The sequence below is a fragment of the Cynocephalus volans genome, chromosome 4 (genome assembly GCF_027409185.1).
Source record: "Cynocephalus volans isolate mCynVol1 chromosome 4, mCynVol1.pri, whole genome shotgun sequence".
Taxonomy (NCBI): Eukaryota; Metazoa; Chordata; class Mammalia; order Dermoptera; family Cynocephalidae; genus Cynocephalus; species Cynocephalus volans.
Genome location: NC_084463.1, coordinates 117,828,862 through 117,852,310, shown reverse-complemented (window position 1 = coordinate 117,852,310; position 23,449 = coordinate 117,828,862). Strand labels below are relative to the sequence as shown.

Here is a 23,449-nt window from a genome sequence, read left to right as displayed (position 1 = left end):
ATGGAAGTCTCTCCTCACTTAGAATTTCAATTACCCATTATTATTTAATTGTATTATAATATTTTATTATCTCGTGTGCGGTAGTCTTCCAGAGGAGAGTATGTGGTGCTATAGAGTAGGCACTGTATCATATGATTTTTTGAATATCATATTCTGTTAGGCAGGGAGTGAGGGGCTGGGTAACACATCAGGCACTTGAAGAAGCTTTAAGGGCTTCAGCTCCACCCACTCTGAAGCAGGCTTGGAGAAGTCTGTCATGGGATAGCTGTGTTGGTTGCTAACAGAGTTGTGATATATTAGCTCTGGAGGGAGGGGAACAAAAACAGAATGCTGACTCTTCCAGTAATCTCAGCATGGGGGTTATAGACATATAAGCATCTTTCTAAGTCTGCATTGCTCCATTCCTCAGACACCTATTTAAGGGTAAGAGTACAGAGGTATGCAAATGGTATATTTCCCTTTGCACCCTCAAGGTGAAATTTCTGCTGCTACATGAAGACTTGTGGGAGCACTTTCATAGTTACCACTGCACAATGCATTTATCATTCTGTTCCCCTGGTACATTTTGCTAAGCTACATAATTTCCCCATTCCTTCCTACACTCACCAGCTCCATAATGATGATGCATCTGGTGGCCACAGTCCCCCCGATCAGGGTTTGCAGTGTAATGTAAAGAGCAGTGTATTAGCTAATAATGATAGCAGGTAGCATTCACAGGATCCCAGTGAGTGCCAGGTTCTCTCCTGAGCACTTTCTAGGCACCATCTCTTTAATCTTCATGACAACCCAGCAGAGTTGGGATTATTATTCCTCAGTTTGCAGATAAGGAGAGTGAGACTGAGGGGTGAACACTTGTCCAAGGTCACATGGCTAGTAAATGATAGAGTTGCTATTAAAACCCAGATCCTACAGTAAAGCCTATGCTATCACATTCCAGGATTCCATTTTGAACTCTGATGTTAACTCTCTTTGGGACCTGGGGCCAGGATTTTGCTTTCCCCAGAGCTCAGTTTCTTAATCTGTATAATGAGAAGCAGTTCCAAGGGTTCTTCCAGAATTCTAAGGCCAATACCACTTAGTTTGGGTAGAGATCTTACTCACCTGGAGATTGATTTTTTTCAGTTTTGAGATTTGTTGTTTTGTTTGATGGTGGCAGGCTAGCTGCTGTTGCACAGCAACAACATTAATATCAGGCAAGTAAAAGAATAAATAGTCTAAAATAGTATAGATCAGGGCCGTCCAGTAGAATTTTCTGTCATTGTAGAAATGGTCTGTATCAGTCCAGTACAGTCGCTGATAACCACATGTGGCTACTGAGCACTTGAAATATGGCTAGTGTGACTGAGGAACCGAATTTTAAATTTTACTTTATTTTAATTAATTCAAATTTCAATATTCACATATGGCTAGTAGCTACCATATTGGACAGTGCAGGTATCACTGATATAATATAAAACTGAATAGAGTATAGATTCTTCCATCCCCATCTTTTCTTTGTCTCCCATGTTCCAACCAAGGCTTCTGATTTCCATGTTAATTTTTCCAGAGGTGTAAAACCTGATGTATTATTACATTTATATTGTGCTTTTAGCTATCAGCACACTCAAACATACATTATTACATCATTTTTTTCCTACGTATTAGGCATATAGAAAAGATGGATAGAGCTATGTGCATTTCTCAGATAAGGAAACTGAGGCACAGAGAAGTTAAATATACTATTAGGAGCTGAGTAAATACTTATTGCATGAATAAGTGACTTATCTAAAGTCATTTTTAGAGCAGTAGAACCAGGACTAGAAACTATGTCTTCTGGTTCCCAGCCATAGTTTCATCTAGTTTTCCTATCACTGGTTTGCCAAGCATAGAATAGAGAGATTCTGCTCATTAGATAATTCTTTTAATATTAAAAAATAGCACCATTTTTACAGAAACTCTTTCAGAAAATAGAGGAGGAGGAGACACTTCCCAACTTATTTTATGAAGTCAGCATAGTTCTGATACCAAAACCTAACAAAGACATTACAAAAAAAAGAAAACTATAAACTAATATCCCTCATGAACACAGAGACAAAAATCTTTAACAGAATACTAGCAAATCAAATCCACTAATATTTAAAAAGGATAATGTGTTTTGACCAAGCTGTTTTATCCCAGGAGTGAAAGCTTGCTTTTACATTTGAAAATCAATCAATGTAATTAACCACATTAGCAAAATAAAGGAAAAAAGCCACAATAATACTTTCAATAGATATGGAAAAATCATTGACAAAATGATTTATCACACTTATTTGTGATAAAAATGCTCAGCAAATTAGAAATAGACGGTAACTTCTGAAGCCTAATAAAGGGCATTTATAAAATGCTAATATCATAATTAATGGTGAAAAATTTAATGTGTTCCCCCTTAGAACAGAAAAAGGCAAATGCGTCCTCTCTCACCATGTTTATTCAATATTACCTTGGATGGAGGTTCTAGCCACTGCGATAAAACAAGAAAAAGCAATCAAAGGCTTAAAAATCAGAAAGGAAGAGGTAAATCTGTTTCTTTTCACAGATGACATGATTGTTGAGATAGAAAAATTTAAGGAATCTGTAAAGTAACTGTTAGAACGAAGAAGGCAATTTAGGAGAGTACAAAGTCAACATTCAAATATCAATTACTGTATATTTTTTATATGGCAGCAGTAAATAATTAGAAAATTTTTAAAAGGCAATTTCTTTTACAATTACATAAAAAAGCATAAAATATTTAGATATAAACTTGACCAAAAAATGTGTAAGACCTGTACATAAAAACTACAAAACACTAGTGGGAGAAGTTAAAGAAGACCTAAATAAATGGAGAGACATATCACATCTATGGATTGGAAGACTCAGTGTTGTTATGTTGTCAGTTTTCCTCAAGTTGATTTGTAGATTTAGAGCAGTACCAATCAAAATTCCAAGAGTTTTTTGGGGGAGGATAAAAGTTGGCAAGATTATTCTAACATTTATATGGAAACATAAAGGACCATGATATCTAAAGCAATCTTAAAAAAGAATAAAGTTGCAGGATTCACATTACCCAACTTCACAGTGTGCTGTAAAACAACAGTATCATCAACAACAGCAAAACAAATAACCAGACATAAAAAGGGCAAAGGACTTGAATAGTTCTGTAAAGTTGATACACAGATGGCCAATAAACATGTGAGAAGATGCTCAACATCACTAGTCACTGGGGAAATGCAAATCAAAACCACAATAAGGTACCACCTAATACCTATTAGGATGACTACTATTAAAAAAAAAAAAACACAAAAAAGCAAAAAAACAAAAAACAAAATAGGTGGTGGCTAGGATGTGGAGAAATTGGAACCTTTGTGCACTCTTGGTAAGAATGTAAAATGGTACAGTTGATATGGAAACAGTATGGTGGTTCCTCAGAAACTTAAAAGTAGAATTACCATATTATTCAGCAGTTCCACTTCTAGATATATATTCAAAGAAATTGAAAGCAGAATCTCGAAGAACTATTTCCACAGCCATGTTCATAGCACCCCTATTCACAATGACCAGGAGAAGGAAGCAACCCAGATGTCCATCAACAAATAAGTCAATAAACAAAATGTGGTATGTACATAAGGTGGAATATTATTCAGCCTTAAAAAGGAAGGAAATTCTTACACATGCTGCAACATGGATGAATCCTGAGGACATCATGCTAAGTGACATAAGTCAGTCACAAAAAGACATACTGTCTGATTCCACTTTTATGAGATACCTAGAGTAGTCAAATTCATAGAGACAGTAGAACAGTGGTTGCCAAGGGTTGGGGCATTGGGGAAATAGGGAGTTATTGTTTATTAGGTACAGAGTTTCAATTTTGCAAGTTCAGAGTTCTGGAGATGGGTGGTGATGATTGTACAACGTGAATATACTTAATACTACTGAACTGCACAGTTGTTTGTGGAAGCTAATAAAAATAAATAAGTATACAAACAAAAAACTGGGGGGAGCCAGGGGGTAGAAAAAAAAAGACACAACGATCACAATTCCTTGAACTTGTTAAAACAAGTGAACAGATATGATGTTGATGGGGGGAAGGGTAGAGAGAGAGGGTAAAGGAAGAATTGGTAAAGGGACACGAAAATCAACTACATTTTTTATTGGTAAGTAAAATAAAGAAAAATTGAACAGAAGTAAAAAAATAAATAAAATAAAATACACTGGGAGAAAAAAATGGTTGATGGTAAATTTTATGTTACGTATATTTTACCACGATAAAAAAAATTGGGGAGGAAACTCATTGATGCATATGTGAAGGGCATATCTGTAACTTATTTTGAAACACATTAAAAAAAAAGATGGATTGATGAATGAAAAGAAAGATGGCTAGATAGGTGATAAAGAAAATTCAGCAAAATGTTAATTGTAGAGTGTAGACGATAGGAATATGAGTGTTCACTGTACAATGTACAGTTATTTAAGCCTCTCTGTATGTCTGAACATTTTCATAATAAAATATTGGGGGAAAAACAGATTATTAAAAAAAAAGAAAAAGAAAACCTCCTGTTTCTAATGCTTTTGGCCATAATTCAGCAGCAGTTTAGTGAGTTTGAGCCTGCTTTGCCAGTGAGTGTTCTGACCTTGGGCAGTGGTTCATATCTTAGCTTTTGCACTTACTTTCTCCAATGTATAGCTTAAGGCAAACTAGAAAGGGCCCCTCAAGACCGATCACCGTTTTTCAAAGAAACGAGTGTATGTGTGGGATTGGGCATGGGGTGGGAAACTGACATTGTTTGAGGACTTTCTTACCTACCATGCTATGTATACACTGTCTTATTTATTTCTGCCAATAATAATAAGTTAGGTACACATTAATGTCTCTGCTTTATAGATAGAGACACTGGAATGCAAAGAGGCGAAGCACCTGGCCCAAGGCTGCACAGGAGGTCAGTGGCATAGCTGGTCTGGCCATCCAGATATCTTGACTTATAGTGCACTGTCCTTTCCGCTACCCTAGCGTGGCCTTGTTAGCATCCTGGGATATTGGTGTCTTTCCCATGAAGAGAGGAATGCTGAGGGTGCTAGGTGGCTTGGGTTTCCTTTGACTCCTTTTTTAAAAATTTTATTTTATTTTATTTTATTTTATTTTATTTTATTTTATTTTATTTTTATTTTTTAAATTTTATTTTGTCGATATACATTGTGGCTGATTATTGCTCCCCATCACCAAAACCTCCCTCCCTTCTCCCTCCCCCCTCCCCCCCAACAATGTCCTTTCTGTTTGCTTGTCGTATCAACTTCAAATAATTGTGGTTGCTATATCTTCTTCCCCCCCACCCTGGTTTGTGTGTGTGTGTGTGAATTTATATATTAATTTTTAGCTCCCACCAATAAGTGAGAACATGTGGTATTTCTCTTTCTGTGCCTGACTTGTTTCACTTAATATAATTCTCTCAAGGTCCATCCATGTTGTTGCAAATGGCAGTATTTCATTCATTTTTATAGCTGAGTAGTATTCCATTGTGTAGATGTGCCACATTTTCCGTATCCACTCATCTGATGATGGGCATTTGGGCTGGTTCCAACTCTTGGCTATTGTAAAGAGTGCTGCGATGAACATTGGGGAACAGGTATACTTTCGACTTGATGATTTCCATTCCTCTGGGTATATTCCCAACAGTGGGATAGCTGGGTCATATGGTAGCTCTATCTGCAATTGTTTGAGGAACCTCCATACCATTTTCCATAGAGGCTGCACCATTTTGCAGTCCAGGCTCTCGCAACCTCCCTATTGAAACTACTAGAGTGAATTCAGTTGTTTTGCCAGAACCCTTCTCGTTCAGCTTTCCTCTTTGCTAGAGTGCAAGAGAGAAGGAGGAACCAGGCTGGAGAGTGCACTGACTATTTTATTAGAAAGGTTTTTCTGGGGCTCTTTCCTCTGGTATTAGAACCTTTAATTCAAAGTAGAACAAGTAAATAACTTCCTTCTTTTCAAATATTGCTGAGAATCTTTGTGGCATTCTTGGTTGCATATCCCGGTGTTGTCTAAGCATTAGGTACAAATTGAGAAAGGGATTGACAACACCATTACCAAAGAGGTTTTCTCAAGGGGAGTGGCCAATTCTAGAATAGAACAGCCATCTGCTGCCAGATGGACAGGGTTCCACTGAGCTGTGAATCTGACCCAGAGGCTGGCTATTTCTTTGTGTTTGCATTTTTGGGATACCCCGTGTGTCTTTGATTCCTGCTGGCTCATTGACTGTCCCTCCCCCACAACAAAGGCTGCCCCCATCCCACAGGAGTCATGCTGTCTGTGATGCCTGGGCACACCTGGATGATCCAGAGGAAGCCAGTAGCACACTGTATTCATGCAGCGAGGTGGCACCTCAGCTTCTCTGCATTGAAATGCCCAAATTAATTCACTGTTATTAGCAGTCTTCCCAGCTGAGAAGACTCATGGCAGTTCAGAGTGTTCCAATGCAAAAGGTGGGGCTGAGGCCAGGTGGATTTTTCTGTCCACATTCAAATGCTCTTGCCTGATTTATCTTGATACTTCGTTATCTTGGGAACCAACAGCCTAGAGAGGGAGGTGGAGACAGGCTGCTGGGTGGATAGAAGTCAGAATGGTGAAGTCCACTTTCCTTTTCAAATTAGGAAGAAAAAAACTTAGTTTTTAGGCTTGCCATCTAACTCATTTGCTATTAAAGTGTGCTCTTCTATTCTTACTTCTTTTCTCTACCCTAATCTTTTTCTTTCTCCTTGTCCTGCCACTCTCTATCCCTCATGCCCCTTCCTGGCCCCACATTCTATTCTTTTAACATTTTTTTTTCTGAGAATATGAAATATGGAATGGTAGGAAAAATACAGCACACCGGTCTCCTGCCCCCTTTCCTCAGGTAATAGTCACCATCTTTAAGAGGGAGTCCAGAATGTAGCATTCACTCATTCAGTGTGTCACATTGATTATGCTGTCTCACAGCAGTTCACTAATAAGAGCAAGTCTACAGCCAAGCTAAGGAGGACCAAGAAATCAAGGCAGGAATTGATTATCTTTACCTAACACCTTTTTGTTCTCTCACTTGAGCCTCTTTTGGCACCTGTGGAGTATCCTCACCTGTTGCCTCTGGTGAGCAGTAGGGATGATTGCAGCTTTGTTGGTGTATCTACTTAGCATTAGATGCTATTATACTTTCTTTATAGAACTTTGATTCCACATTACCCAATATACCCATATATTCCCAGGATGTCCTGTCTTTCTCTGTTTGTTTGCTCACTGTCAGCTACTCCTGACTCCCAAGTATGAAGTTCATATTTCCCCATGTTTCCAACAACTTAGTAAACTGGAGTATCCTATAATTCTGAGCGGAGAGACCCACAGGAGGCAGAAGAGTCTGGGGCCCTTCCAAAATCAGAATTCTAGAGTCCCTAGAAAGCCAGGATTCTGTAATGTAACACATTGAGCTGGAAGCCAGGACACTTATGTTCTAGACCCAGTTTGCCAATAACTTCCTGGGTGGACTTCAACATGTAACTTTCCTTCTTTGGGTCTCAGTTTTCCTGTCTCAAGCTTAGGTGCCTGCAAGTATATAGGTGTAAGTTAAGGTGCTTGTACTATATTGTGATCAAGCTAAATCCCTACCTAGGTATATTGTCTTTTAAAATCTTTTAAAACACTGATGGGCCAAACCAACGTTGGGCCAAACAAAAAATGTCTGAGGGTTGTATTTGACAATCTCACTCCTCCTTCCTCTCCCATGGTGTGCCTTGGACAATAGCTGTAGAGTGAAACATTAGGACTAGTTTAGGTCCTCAGGGTAGTTAGCATGAGCGCAGTACCCTAGAACCAGTAGCATGGGCCCCTAACAACATGTTTGCTTACTCCTTGGGCTGTTGGAAGCTGGTGAGGGTATAGTGGCCACTGGCTGCTAGGGTTGGTCCCCGAGAGGATCTCTGTTTCCTGGCCACTGGCTGCTTGATTTACCCCTAATAGTGCATGCCTAATAGTGCACTATTAGGCAGGAAGGATGGGGCCAACCCAGACCTGCCTTGCCAACAATGTAGGACGCACATCCTGTGGGTAGAGAAATTTCATATGGAGCTGTAGAATATCAGGTTTCTAAAACCTAACCTAATCAGGGGCCATGTAGTCACACAGTGCTGGCTAGAACCCTCTCTCTAGGGATTGTATTTTAGTTCTTATTGTTAGAAAGCTCATCGTTATGTTGGTTTTTATCATTACTCTTAAGGCAGGTTGGACAGAAGTTTTTTAAAAAAATCTTAAATTTCTGGTTATAAAAATAGTGCATGTGCATTGTACAATTATAGAAGAACACCAAAATCATCTATAATTTCATGACCTAGAGAAAACTACTTATAACATTTTAATGCATTTTTCCATCTTTTTTCCTACATGTATTTTCTTAAAAATATGAGATGTTATATGAGTATATAGTATGTTTGCTTTATATACAGATTTTCTACCTACAGTTATACTGAGAATATTTTCCCACATTATTCAAAAATTCTGTAAAATAATTATGTAACGTTTAAAAAATAATATCTCATTATTTGGATGTGCCCCAATTTATGTGATCATTTTTGGAAATTTAGGTTGTTTCCAGGATTTCGCTGTTAAAAATTATGCTGTGATCAACATCTTTGTATTAAGTCTGTTTCTGTTGCTTATAACAGAATATACGGAACTGGGTACTTTGTAAGAAAATATTTGTTGCTTATAGTTTTGGAGGCTGGGAAGTCCAAAGTCCAGGGAACACATCTGGTGAGGGTCTTCTTTGGTGGTATCTTTACAGGAATGCAGGAGTCTCACATGGCAGAAAATAGTTGAACAGAGAGAGAGAGAGAGTTCTTCATGCACTCTCCTTTAAAGCCCTCAGAAACACGCCCCTGACCATATTAGTCCATTCTCTACAGCATGGCCCTGCGATCTAATCACGTCTTCAAGCCTCACCCACCTTTCAATTACCAAAATAGGATTTCCCACTCTCAACAGTTACAGTGGGGAATTAAGCTTCAGTGAGGTTTGGGGGAATCCAGTTTACAGCAATCTTCATTCCTAAATCTTTGGTCAAATCTCTCATTATTTTCTTGGGAAGGATTTCTAGAAATAGGATTCCTCAATGAAAGGATATAGACCTTTTAAAGGTTCTTTTCACATACTTATTATGGCCAGAATTATTAAAGTTTGCATTCTGGTACTTGATCCCTATGCCCATACTGCCATAGTGGTAGATGCTTGAGTGTCAGAAATGCTGCATTTGAAAATTCCCTGTGCCCCACAAATGGGGATTTGGTTTTAAAGGTATCCCATATGCTCTTGCCACCCTCAGCACTAATGAATGGTACCCCTATCTGCACGTCTCTCTGTGAAGTGCTTGCAGGTTTCCTTGACCAGAGCTACACCTGGACCAGACTGTGGGCTGTAGAGAGTGGGAAGCTTCATATTAACTTTGATTGACTTAGGGACTAGCCTTATTAAGAAATGAAGAAAAAAAAAATGCTGTTTTATTACTTGTCAGATGAGAATAATTCATGTGAAAACACATTGAAAACTGTGAAGAACTCTATAAATGTAATGTGTTATGGTTGGGGTTTAGATTCAAATAATAATGCTGATACGACTATTAAGGTATTACATAATGCTTTTGGCACATTAGAGGGCTTTGCTATTTGAATGATAACAGCATGGAACTTCAGAGAATATCTGTTCTGGCCCTCTTACTTTACAGATAAGGAAACTGAGGCTCAGATAACTTAATCATCTAATATCACCCAGCAGAATAAGCTTGGCAACCAGGTCCCCTCACTTCTTTTTTTTTGCCACATTCTTGGCTTATTCTAGAGCCAAGTGCAGCAATTAATGTTGTGCTTGCGTGTGCTTCTAGGGTACTGTTTAACATTTTTACCAAATAGTTTTAACATTCTGCTTGTTATATTATACAGATTTGCTCTGCATGCCATTTTTAAAAAATAGATGGAGTCCTGGGAAATTTCAGACAGACTTACAATTAGATTTTTTCCTTTTCTGAGTTAGTGAGCCTGAATTAATGAGAGTTATAATACGTACACACATATTCTTGATAGGTACGTAAGGACCTAATGGCAGTGTTCTTTGAGGAAATTCACCAATTGCAGCCTCTAATTCTCTCACTCTGGGCCCCTCTGCCCCCTCTTTGCTTCATTACCTTCTAATGTAACTTTACGCATTTGTTGTGTTTATTATTTTTCTTCCTCTACTACACTGTAAGCAGGTTTTTTTCTTTTTCTTTTTCGTTGTCTCTTTTGACTGCTCAGTGCTCAAATCAGTGCCTGGCACATAGTAGCACTTGATAAATATTTGAGATGGTCAAAGGATGCAAAATTGTAGAGAAATAGGAAGAATAAGATCTAGTATTCTGTAGCAATATAGGGAGACTACAGTCAACAACAAATTACTGTATAACTTCAAGTAGCTAATTGAGAGGATTTTAAATGTTTCCAACACAAAGAGGTGACAAATGTTTGAGGTAATGGATATGCTAAATACCCTGAATGGTCATTGCACACTGTGTAAATATACCCAAATATTACATTGTACTCCATAAATATATACAATTATCATGGATCAATTAAGAAAAAATAAATTAAAAATAAAAAGAAAGAGAGAGTAGAATAGTGGTTACCAGAGACAGGGAAGGGGAGGGCAGAGGAGGGGAGGGGAACAGGTTGGTAAATGGTACAAAGTTACAGAGTTACATTTAGATAGGAAGAATAAGTTCTAGTGCTCTAGGGTAACTAGAGCTAATAATATTGTATGGTATATTTCAAGCTAGTTAGGAAAGAAGATCTTGAATGTTATAACCACAAAGAAATGATAAATGTGTAGGTGATAGATATGCTAACTATTCTTATTGGATCATTATACAATATGTGTGTGTATTGAAACAACAAACTACCCCATAAAAATGTACTATTTAAAAAATAAATATTTATTGAATAAATGAATGGATAGTTCCTGAATTAGGAATAGGGCCTTTGTGTTGGGGATGGAGACCTGGGATCTAATTCTAATTCCTAATTGCCTGTATAAGCTTGGGCAAGTCTTTCTTCTCTTTGTGTCTGCTTTTAGCATTTATAAAATAAAAGCATTGGCTCTCTAAGATTCTTTCTAGCTCTAAAATTTCATGATTCTATACATTCTTAGTTTTTAAATGCTTAGTAGTTGCAGAACCATTTTTTTGTTTTATTTTCAAATACAATTGTATGCAGAGCCTCAAAATGTAAAACAGATAAAAATGTAACTGTTCCTATTGACTTGGAAATACGGTTTGGAAAGTGGGGGTGGAAGAATGAAGGCTACCACTTGGCAGTCTGCTGGCAAGTCCCCTTTTTGTGGTGGCTCCTGAGGCACATCCGAAGAACACTAGAACTCTACAGGACTTAGTTTGAAAAACCTTTCTCTAAATTAAGTGAGAAAAGGGATCTGGGTCATGTCTCTGAGTAAAATTCTCTTTGTGCTCTGATATGGATTTGAAGGGAATGTTGAATAATGAGAAAAAAGATATGCCATGGTGTTAGGTGGTAGAATTGTAGGTAAAGTTTTCCTTCAAATAATTTCATTTATTGTTATGGAAAAATAAAATCAAGATAAAAATTTTTTGATTATGTAATTTTATTAGAAACTCATTTGGCCAAGGTTACTCAATACCCTTTCATCTGTAGTTCCTTTTCTTCCGTGGGCAAAAATTTCATGTAGCCTGAGGCCCAGAAATCTGTTTGTTTTGGAATTGCCAGAAGATTGAGGGATCTTTATGAAGTTTTTACATTAAGGTTCCCCAAGTCATGGCCCCATGACTAGTCCCATCGCTTTTAAGTGAACCATTGTTGAAGTTAATAGTAGAACTAGTGTTTAAGCAGTGGGTCTCTCTGGAAGAGAGTTGTCAGGTATGTAACAGGACCGTGAATTAAAGATAAATGACATAGGCAGTTTTTTTTCTTCTGAATGTATAATCAGATTGAACTCTGTCTGGGTTAGCAGCTGGGACACAAGCTAAGCTAATATTTGCCTTGCTCTGTGATCTGAATTGTGATCTAAGGGATGGTTTGGCTTGTTTGAATTTGAGTATCCACTAATGATAAGAGAGATCGAAAGCTCTTGTTTTGTTGAGTACACATTTATCACATATTGTATTACCTTTTATTAATATAGCAACTAAAGAAACATTGAGAATAAATTTTCCATAGACTCATTTGATTGGTATACCATCCTGGGTAATAGCAGTGATATATGTACCCAGACGATACCTTTCATTAAAGGATCTTGTTACTTAAAAACAAAAAAACAAAAAACAAAAAAAAACCTTGCATTTTTAGTTATTCAATTTATTCTGAAAACCACTTCAGTCCTGTTGATTCTATGAGCATTTTGACACTGTATGTTTCAGAGAAGTACAAGCATGGAAGTACCACCTTTAGTAGAAACTTTCTTGTGGCTGTCGTCATAGGAAAAGAAGAGCCACTTGTTGATGGCTATTATTGATTGCCCCAACTGACTGGATCTCTGCGTTGCTATGGTAACTGTAGCAACATTTGAAATTACTCAAACTTGATTTTTCCAGACACTTATTTTGATGATCCAATAATAAGGATCCAGCAACACTGAAAAACTATTTTCCAGTTTTCCTACTTGCCTACCTTGATATTTGTGATCCTTTTTAAAGCAGCCTCTTTTTCTTGGCCTAATGTTAAAAGCTTTTAAAAGTAGTTTGTCCTTCAGTAGAGGGTTTGTTTTTAACTTGGAGGAATTTAGGTACTGTCTTGTAGTAACAATTCCTTGTTTTCTCATCTGCTCATCACAACAGTTTTCCGAATTATGGCAAAGATTATTGAGGAGCCTGAAGCCCAGAGAGATGAAGTGACTTTCCCACGGACAATAGCTAGTAGTGACTGAGCATGTATTAAAACCTAGGTCTCTTGATTCCCAGTTTCTTTCCAATGGAAGTCCAACTCAATGCATATCATTTTTCTTCCTCAGTTTGCCATTCGGATGTCACAAAGTAACATTAATCAACCAATACAGATTAAAATGAGAGAAAATCAATGGGAACTAGTAGTGAACTAAAGAACATTATTAAATTTACAACCTTCCAAGCTCAGGGAGTTGTTTATGTTCCCATTTAAAATGAAAGATGATAGAAATGATCTATTTTTAGATTTATGATTAATGATTAATTTATGATTTATGTCTTTTCCTTTGTGACCTGTAGAACCTCACATCATCTCTACAGGAAATTTGCTGTTACAGTACAGCTAACTTTTCATCATTATAGTGTTCCTCAGTATTTAACATTTTGTGGTGTGCTGGTGGAAAATTGCATTAGGACCATAAAAGTAGACTTAACTTGACATCAAGTTTCATTGTAGGAAAATAGATATTTTAAAATTAAATGTATTATTTTAAAACTTAGTTGCAGTAGACCATTAATGTATAACTCAGTATAGCCTTTATCATCATGAGCACTTTTTATTACATGGTGGCTCATGCATTTAAAAATATCATAGAGCTGGTCAGTTAGCTCAGTTGGTTAGAGTATGATGTTGTAAAATATAATGATGCTCCTTAATTATGGCCACTGACTGAATTAATATGCATAAAAACAAACCATTGCTCATTATACTGTCCCTGCCCCCAACCATTCTCCTTGAAGTTGCTGTGCATTTCCATTTGTTCTGCATCTCCACTCCCACCCCAAAGCAATAACAAAACAAGCAAAGACAAAACTAGGCTCTGGATAGCAACTAAGCTGTTCTGGGTTGACTTCGCCACGTGATGGCAGAGGCAAAGAAATGTCTCAATGTTCCTTCATTACCACTTTTCCTTCCTTCTAGGACTGATCCTCCCCTCCCTTCTTTAGCTATTCAGAACTCAGCAAATCCTACTCTAAGTAATCTTTTTCTAATATGTACCCACCCATTTATTTCTCCATCTTCCTTTCAATTCTCCCTACATTTTTAAATTTAGTGACCTCAGGAATATTTATTGCTCCTTTTCTTTTTTCTTTCCATCCTCCTCCTATTTATGAGTTAAAAAAAAAAAAAATGATCTTAATTGTTGCTAGCTCTGAGAGCCCTGCTAGTGAATGTGTGGGAACACTCTCTGAAGTGAAGGGCTCTCAGCTGAAGGAACAGAAAAGGCCTATATTTGGAAATGAAGTACCACACAGGAAAAGGCCTGGGGCCTTAAGCCTCAGAGGCTTCTGAACATCTGCAGACGTTACCTGCTATATCAGAACAGCATTTGTCTCTTCTATCCTTCTTTCTCTAGTAAACCTGCTTTTTCCAAAATACCAACATTTAAGATACATTGAAAATCAACATATTTTTACCCAGTTATTTTGTTTTTCTCTTTGGTTTAATTGACAACTTAGTATTTTTACTGCAAACATGCAGCTGTTTGGATGTTCTAGGGCAGTGATTTTCGAACTTAAGTATGCATCAGAATCACTTGGAGGACTTGTTAAAACATGTACTGCTGGACCCTATTCCCAGAGTTTCTGATTCAGTAGGTCTGGGGTGTAGCCTGAGGATTTGATTTCTAACAAGTTTTCAGGTGGTGTTGATGCTGTTTGTCTGGGACCACACTTTGAGAACCACAGCTCCAGTGTTCTGTGGCTTTCTATAGTGTAGATATTGGGCAATGTTTTGCAGCCCATTCTTGAGCCTAAGTGCTCACAGAAGCCGTTTTATGGCATATGGACTGTGTTCTAGTCTGCCACTTGTTTTTTCACTGCTGGGACCACTTGACCTTTAAGGCTCAGAGTTTATTTAAGGACAGCAATTGTGTTTAATTACTCTGTTTCTCCAGCCCTAAAAAGATGGGCTAGGACATATTAACTGGTACTTAGTGAATGCTGGGTATGTGTTTGGGGTGGAAGTGGGTAGTGGAAAGCAGTAGGCCTGGGATATTGAGTATCATTTATAGTGTAACAAAAGGCTCTAGGTTATGAATGGGTTACATCATTCTGTGTGGCATTATGTGTTAGTGAAGCATGCATTATATTTTTCATTCCATATTCCTTCTGGATAGTAGTCTGATTTTCAGTGCAAGCCAGTAATTCATTAAATGTACTGCAGTTATTACAATGGAAACAAAGAAAGAAGAAAATTGTTTTCTGGGTAAATTTTGTTTGGCAATTTTATTGATTCATATTTATAATACTCTAGCTAGTCTTAAAAAAAAAGAAAGTATAACTGAAATACCCAAGTAAGTAACAAATGGTAGCTGTTTCAGGGAGTGCCTTTGATGATATTATCTAGTAAGTTGCAAATGCAGAAGAAACAGGTGCCGTGCTGAATTGGGAGACTAAATAGGCTCAGGAAATACCATATTAGCTCTTTCTTATGATCATTTTATCTGCTGTGTAATTGAGAGCAGTGGAGCAGAACAGAAGTGCACTGGTGTGTGTGATTGAAGAGTTCTCCCTTTGCCCACTTATTACAGCTGAATGACATGTGTCTAGAATCTCAGATCTTTAGTACTGTGAGGGCCTTTATACATCATCCTGGTCCAATCCCTCCAATTTACAGATGGTGAAATGAGACCTAGATAAGGGAAAGACTTGCCCCAAGTCACATATCTAGTAGGTGGCAGGGTTTGGACTTGAGCCCTGTCTTCTGATTCTAGGTGTAGTACTCCTTCTGTTGAACTGTGCTGCCTTTCCCTTCACTGGTGTTACTCAGCCTACTTGTAGACCTTTGGATTCCCTTAAGTTACCTATAGACAGCATTGTTGGGGAAGAGAGTTTTGTATGCTTTTGTCTGGGTTATTCAAAGGACATTTCTTTTTGAGGAATGGGCTCAATTTCTGCTATCTTCACCCCATGGCTGCAGCCATTTGATCTTCATTTGCAGGCTCAGTTCTGGGCCTAGTATTGTGTTTTGGTCAAGCAGATTGAAGGAGCTCAATTTCAGAGCCTGGGGGTCAGCAAGATGTCATCTGGGCTGTTATCCCTGTGCTGACCTGCCCCAACTTTTATCTTATTACCCATACCTGAATCCTGTCTTAATAAGTTTCTGTAGAGTTGGGCCCTGCCTTGGTGTTATCAACTCTTTCTTAACAATAGGAGAGGTCAGGGGTGGGGTAGCAGGGTAGGAGGATAGCATTTGTTGAGAATCTGTTTTGTGACAGCACTTTATCCACATTGTATTATTTAATCTTCACCATATCTCTATGAAGTAATATTTCTTTTTTACAGATAAGGAAACGAGGCTCAGATTATGGGACTTAGGTAATGTGACATAGTTAATGAGTGGTAGAGCTGGGGTTCAAATTCGAGTCTGTTGAGCTCCAAATCTCATACTTATCCAACTGTGCCTCTCAGGGCCTGTACTTTGCCCATAAACACCTGTTTATTCATTTGTTCAGTGAATATTTATTGAATCTTACTATATTCTAGCCATTAGGCTAGACACTTGGAGAGGCAGTCCATGCCCACATGGAGCTTACAATCTATTGGAGAAGACAAAGTAATGATGAGTGTATAGAGTGTTAAAAAGGAGATGCTATGGTATACAACAGCCAAGCCTAATCTAGTTCAGGGTGGGGTGGGGGTACAAATCAGGGAAGACCTCCTGTCAGAAGAAACATTTAAGGTGAGATCTGTGCCAAAGTATGAGAGAACCTTGCACAAAGACCTTAATGAAGCCTAGTGTGGCAGGAACAGAGTGAGCAGTTGCAGGCTGATGTTCTACTGCTTGACCTCTTTCTTATGCTGCCTGCCTACCTAGTGCAGTGCCTGGCATATAATGGGTGCTCAATGAACATTTGCTGAATGAATGCATGAATGGCTAAAATAATGAGTGAATGGCAATGCTGAAAGTTCATTTTGCTTCTTATATAATAACATAATAAGTAACCTCAGAATGATTCATAGTTCCAAACAGCTTTTTCCTCCAGCTCCTCTCGTCTTTCTGTTGTTTTGGGTTTCCTTGCTGTATTTTGAATGTCCACACACGTGTCCTGCCTTTCCTTCACAGCCATGGGGTGTCTTCTTCTTCAAAGAGAGCCAAAGCTGAGCTGCCCTATTATCCTCTTAGTGGCTGCCCTGAGCATGAAGTTTGAAATAACGTCAGTGATTTGATTTTCTCCTTTGGGGATCTGGCAATTGAAAATAAATGTAGAAAGAGCCCCAAAGGAGTTTCTTCTTGGGGGCATGAGAGATGACAGCACCAGTTATTGGTGCACTTTGACAATGCAGAGTTATGTAAGTGAATGAAAAATAGAGGCTATTCCACCAAAGTCAGCTTGCCTTACTTAAGTGATTTTATATTCACAAAAGTGGGTGGCCCAGAGTGGTTCTGTAATTCCACTATTTGCAAAATTCTTAGTTTGTAGCATAGAGAAATAGAATTCTATAAATTGAGATTCAACAAATGCTAAACAATGACTTTGTGCTGGCCACTTTCACATTGCATTTAATAACTAAAATATAAACAGCATTCAGTTTCTAAAGAATATATTTCTGACCTGAAAATTCTGGTAAGAATAGTACAAAATATTGCAGAATCTGAAATGGGTCAGAAAACCCTACTTGTTAGAATACCTCAGTCCAGAAAAAAGTTCCAAGCCAGTTTTTGAGTCCCAATTTTTTTCAGATTCAAATCTCCCAGACCCCCCACCCCCAGGGTCTTTTCTTTTTGTTCTAGCTTTTGTTTGTTTTGTTTTTGGCAGCTGGCCAGTATGGGGATCTGAACCCTTGGCCTTGGTGTTACCAACACCGTACTCTAATCAACTGAGCTAACCAGCCAGCCCCATTCTAGCTTTTGGACTGAGGAGTAGGCCTAACTTACAACAGCTTTTTTTTTTTAGGTGCATGTCTTTTATTAACTCATACATAATTACTTGTCTTCTGGTTTGTTGAAGCCGTAAGTCAGACGACATCTGCCACAATAACATCTGTCAAAGTAGCTGGCCATAAAAACTCCAGTACGACATTCATCTGAAGGGCACTCCCAACGAAGGCTACTAATTTTGCCATTCTCATCCACCTTATAGTATTTCAAAACAGCCAGCTTAACCTTCTTTCTCTTATGATTATTCTTCTTGGGAGTGGTATAAGACTTCTTCCTTTTCTTAGCACCACCATGAAGTCTCAACACAAGGAGAAGAATTGACTCCTTCTGAATGTTATGATGAAACAAAGTACGTCCATCTTCCAGTTGCTTACCAGCAAAGATCAGTCTTTGCTGATCAGGAGGAATTCCTTCCTTATCCTGGATCTTGGCCTTTACGTTTTCTGTTGTATCCGAGGGTTCAACCTCAAGAGTGATGGTCTTCCCCATAAGGTTTCTTAGGAAAATCTGCATCTTGGTGACGATTCCACCATAGATGGTGGATTGGAAAGGACTCACAACAAGTTTGAAGGGCAGTCTTGAGTGACACATAAAACTGAATGATCTTTGGTCCTTGTTTGTTTATTGGTTTTTTCGTTGGTTCATTCATTCATTCACTCATAAAACACTTGTTGAATGACTCCTTTGTGCAGGCCACGATGAATACAGAGGTAAGTTTTACAGAGCCGTTCTCACAAAGCTTATAGTTTATGGATGATACGATAAGAGTATGCAATACCAGATGGCGGTGTATGTTGGTGTGGGCACCTAATGCAACCCTGGAGCTCAGAGAAGGCATCCTAGAAAAGGTGAATTTTAGAGGTCTGCCAGGAGGCAATTCTCAGTGATGAATCACAGAGGGCAGCCCTTATCCCTCCCTAAGTGAGGAATGGAGCATGTCATAGCCCACTCAGTAGGTGCTCAGAGTAATCTTCTTGCCCATCTCCCCCGCCACAGTAAGAGTAGGCTTATTTAAGAAGGATAGGAAAGATAATCAGGAGACCTGTCATCTTGCTCCTTTAGGTTTTGTATAGGATTTGGAGATTTTGAAGATTGATTTTTGGAGGTAGAGTCTATGAGGGTACTTCAAAAAGTTCGTGGAAAAATGGAATTAAAAGATAATAAGAATCCGTGAACCTTATGAAGATCCCCTCGTAGCTGCAGCTCATGGCTTACAGAGAATTTTATAGTCATATGTCCATTTGAGATTTCTATCAGTGCTGGTTGGTGAAATCAGGTGGTCAAAAATACTCCCTGATGATGTATGTAAGTTATTCTGTGATTTTGAAACCGTAAGGTAGAAAGGGAGCCTTTATCAGGTGCAATAAGTTTTGGGAGCTGGGCTCTGAGGGTTATAAATTACTTTTTTAGTGTTCTGAGGATAAAAAATGAGCCCTGTGACATTGAAAGCTCTTCAGAAAGGGGCTCCTTTCCAAATTTTTGATGAGCCGCACAGTCATCACGCCCAAGATCCCACTCCCCTCTCCCTCCTTTTCCTCTCACTCCTCCTGTCCTCTCCATTGCTGGTGAAACAGGCAATTGAGATATAGCCCTTGCGTAGTGGGTGATGCGGCCATATAAACACAGGTGAATAATTCTACAGTGTGCAGTAGAATCCCACGTCAGGATTAGTGGTAACAGAGGAGCAAGTGATGACTTCTCATCTGGAAAGTGTGGGGAATGGTCAGGGAGGCTGCCTGCCCATCATTGTAGAGTCAGGACTAGAACCCAGAGCTTAGGATGGTTCTCTGCTTGTCTCAAAGCCTCACTGGCTGAATGAAACTTTCTCAGCTGGAGGGTGACCAAGCCAGAAACTGGTTGTCAAACTAGGGCTAGGGCTCACCAACCCCTCAAGACTGTTCTACAGACTGGATCACAAACCCTTCACACGCAAGTCCACGAGCTAGGTAATAGGAAAAGATCCTGGAAGCTGTGGGTAAAAAGTTAATAGGCTTTATTCAGAGCTAAGAGCAGCCACCCTACTGGCCTCCTGGAACATCCTGAGAAGCTCCGTGTATCAGAGCCATTAGTCCTTTATACTTAGGTCCACAATCCAGGACACCTGGGTACCCACACGCAATTACATTAGATAGTAACCAAGGAACACCTGGGCACATGTGGATTTTTTTATATCAAATGCTTGGCAAGATTCTGAACATCTGAGGGGCCCTGACTATTTTCCTATATTTTCCCTACACTGGTCTCCCTGGATTTGGAAGAAGGGGGCTCCACCACTAGGTTTGTTTAGTCTGTGCTGCTTTCACTCTGTGCCTCTCCCCTTCTTCCCTTTGTGCTCCACGGGGCTGACTCTGTGTGGGTCTGTGACCCCAGAAGTCTTGGCCCTCTCGCACCTCTTCCCTGTTGTCTAGTTCCAGACAGTGTTCATTTGAGTGTGGTCTTGTCTGTGGTATTCCAACTGAGACTGAAGTTCTGCTGACAAGGACCAGTCAGGAGACAAGTGAGGCTGGGAGAATTGCTGTGGTTTCAGAGGTGACCTCTTTGCTGATTTTAGAGCCCTTGTTCATGCCTGCTGGCAGCATGCCGGTACAGAAGGAACTTTGGATTCACTAATGCTTGGTTCATGGTTAGACTTCCATGCATAATTAGTATTTTTTAAGTCATTTTATTTAAAGACTTCAAATTTAGAGACTAAGTACTTGAGAGCCATTTTATGGATCACAGCTGAGTTTAAAAGGATCTTGCAGCATTTCTTCCTGGCCCTTACTACTGGCCAGCTGCTTCTGATCACATTCAGTAAAGTCCTGTAACAGCCTCATTCTTCTTCTAGCTTCTTGCATATGTCATGCTCCAAGTTGACCTTGGTCTTTGTGAGAAGTTCTAGAACAGTGTTTCTCAAACTTCAGTGTGCCTACAAATCATTTGGGGATACTGTTAAAATGCAAATTCAGATTCTGTAGTTCTGAATCAGTAGGTGTACTTTGCATTTCTAACAAGTTCCCAGGTGATGCTGATACTGTGGTCTGAGAACCACCCTTAGAGTAGTGAGGAAATGCCAAATGTCAGGCATAGAAGGGAATTTAGAAATGGATCACCAAATCTAAGCCTGTAACTTTACAAAGAAGTATATAGAGATCCAGAGAAGGAGAGTGACTTGCCTGAAGTCACACAGCAAATTAGCAGAAGAGACTGGGACTAAACCTTAGGTCATCACTTTCCTTTTGTGTTCTATGTATACTTTTCCTCTGGTGATCTGGAAATGTAAAGCAGTAGAATTAAGGCTTCCTGCTTGCATTATCAGGTTTAAAGCAGCCTCACAGAACCAAAATCTGATATATTGTAATCTAAACCCACCTGGAGCCTTTCTCTCTGTTTTTAGTGAGACGTTTTATGTGCTAACCTCATGATCTTGAGCAGAGCCTTCCTGACACCAGGTTTAGTGTTCGGTAGTGCTTATTGAACAGGTCTTGAGTCCCTTCTACACTGGATAAGGGGAACTGGGTGGTGTCATAAGGTGTGAAATGGCCCAAACTGAGTCTTTAGATTGGACTAACTCTCAGATTCCAGGAGCAAAAGGTAGGTCTGGGACACTGAACCAGCCATCAGACGTCAGAACTCGTGTAGCACTTTGGCTCTTAGAATATGTTAAGTGGCAAAGGGACATACTGGGAATGGGGTAGGAAGATTTGACCCAGAGACCCTGTCAAGGGCTTGGAGTTGTGGGAATAACAAAGCAGCCAGAGGACATGGCAACAGACAATAGTTTATCCATCAAGGAGGACCTGTGAATCGGGGAGGAGTTAGGAGCTGACAGTTTGCAGTGATCTAGACAAGTAAGGAAACTGTTCTTTCTGTAAATATTTGTTGCACGCCTACCACCTGCCAAATGCTGAGCTGTGCGCTGGAGGATATGGAGATGAATTCCTAGAGCTCTGGTCTCAGGAGCTTCCCAGGTGGATTCTGCATCAAGACAATATCTTGTAGTAATAGCAAGGTAGGACGCTGGGTCGTGGTAGAATGGTTTATTAGAGTTCAGATAGAGGAAACAATTTAGAGTCATACTTGCTGGACCTCTGGCACGAAGCAGGGCATGGACTTCTCTGGAACAGGTCAGATGCCCAGTGATGAAACCAAGGAACAAGATCAGGGCAGGATGGGGGCACACGGGGCTTTCTTTGCTACTAACCTCAGATAGTTTAAACCTTTGCTGATTGAAGACAGGGCTGGGCTGGGGGTGAGCCTGCTGTAAAGTATATCTGCCATGGATGTAGAGTCAGACACTCTGATACTGAAAGGACATAGTCATGCAGGCTTACCAGCTACCTGCCTACCCTCCCCACCTTTGGCCCTGTTTATGAGAATCATTTTGTTCTGTAGTTTTAGAGAGTGAGGTTCTGGAAGCGTCTCAGGATTAGGCCCTCTGGAGCAGCAAAGGTGGCAAGAGGCTCCTGTTCTCATCATCATCAAGAGGGCCTCCTAGGGTGGAGATGTCATTAGGTGTCTCTTCGTGGAGGCAAGTGACTAATGCCCCAGTTGGGAAAAAACTGGGTGAATGGGAGCTTGGCTTGAGACCATAGACCAGCCTGCATTTGAAACTGACATCTAATGACTGAGCTGGAACAGGTGCAGTGTTAAAGGGGAACGATGCTAGGCACCTAGCAGGCCCTCAGTAAATATTTGTTGACCAAGTAGACATTAGCAAAATGCGTCATAGTTTACAAGACACTTCTAAATGCATTCTCTCTCCCAGACTCTGTGAGAGATGCATTATACCCGTTTGATAATGAGGCAGCTGGGGCTCAAGATGTTACATACTTTGCCCAAGATTGCACAGCTGGTAAATGGTAGAGCTGACACTAGAACTGACACTAGAACTCAGGTCTTTTGGGTCTCATTCTAATATTGTATTTTTGAAGACACTTTTGAAAATGTGGACAGGTGCTGCCCAGGTTCTTGCTATTGTACATTTGACTTTTGGTACTTATTAAATAGATATTGTTTTTTAATACAAAACATTTTTTTTAAAAAAGGAAATGTGCCTCTCTGTGTGTGTTTTTACCAAATTGAGCCCTTGGGTCTCTTTGTTTTTAATAAGGAAGAAACACTGGGGTCTGGAACAGCTGAACCATGCACTATTGCTGCCTACTCATTAGCTGTTTCTGTCTAATTAGATTGAAACCAAAGAAGGAAGCAGCAAAGGCAACCATTTTGTGTTTGACGGGAATGGTCATGTATAGCCTTGAACCTTTCCTTTCTTCCTTCCTTTTCGTTGCCCTCTGGAAGACCATTAGAATGCATCTCCTTTCACAGGACAATAGTGTATTTCTTTTGCCATGAGTGAGTGAGAGAAAGAGAGAGAGAGTGTTTGTGTGTGTGACAGACAGACTTCTGGGACCTTAAAGACTTGTGCTTGTGAGTTAATGTATCTTTTTCTTGGTGTTCAGTCATGTAGGGCAAAGAGGCTATTGTTTTTTCTTTAAGAACAAATTAAATACAAGGGCATTTCTCTGAAATACTCAGAGGACCTTGGGTTCCTGTAAATGACTTGAAAAAAAAAAAAAGTATACCTGAAAGGTTTTGTCACTGGAACTTGGGCCCCCAGTTTGCATGTTAG

At 39.4% G+C, this 23,449-nt stretch overlaps 2 protein-coding genes across 6 annotated transcripts in view; one reads left to right on the top strand and one right to left on the bottom strand.

The window, feature by feature from the left end:
* Positions 1–23,449, top strand: part of SERGEF (secretion regulating guanine nucleotide exchange factor) — a 271,297-nt gene that overhangs the window by 78,604 nt on the left and 169,244 nt on the right. The gene's annotated exons all lie outside the window — the stretch shown is intronic.
* On the bottom strand, positions 17,884–18,363 carry LOC134374590 (ubiquitin-ribosomal protein eS31 fusion protein-like). Its single transcript, XM_063092399.1, has one exon. The coding sequence runs from the start codon at positions 18,349–18,351 to the stop codon at positions 17,884–17,886; it is 468 nt and encodes a 155-aa protein (XP_062948469.1). The 5' UTR covers positions 18,352–18,363.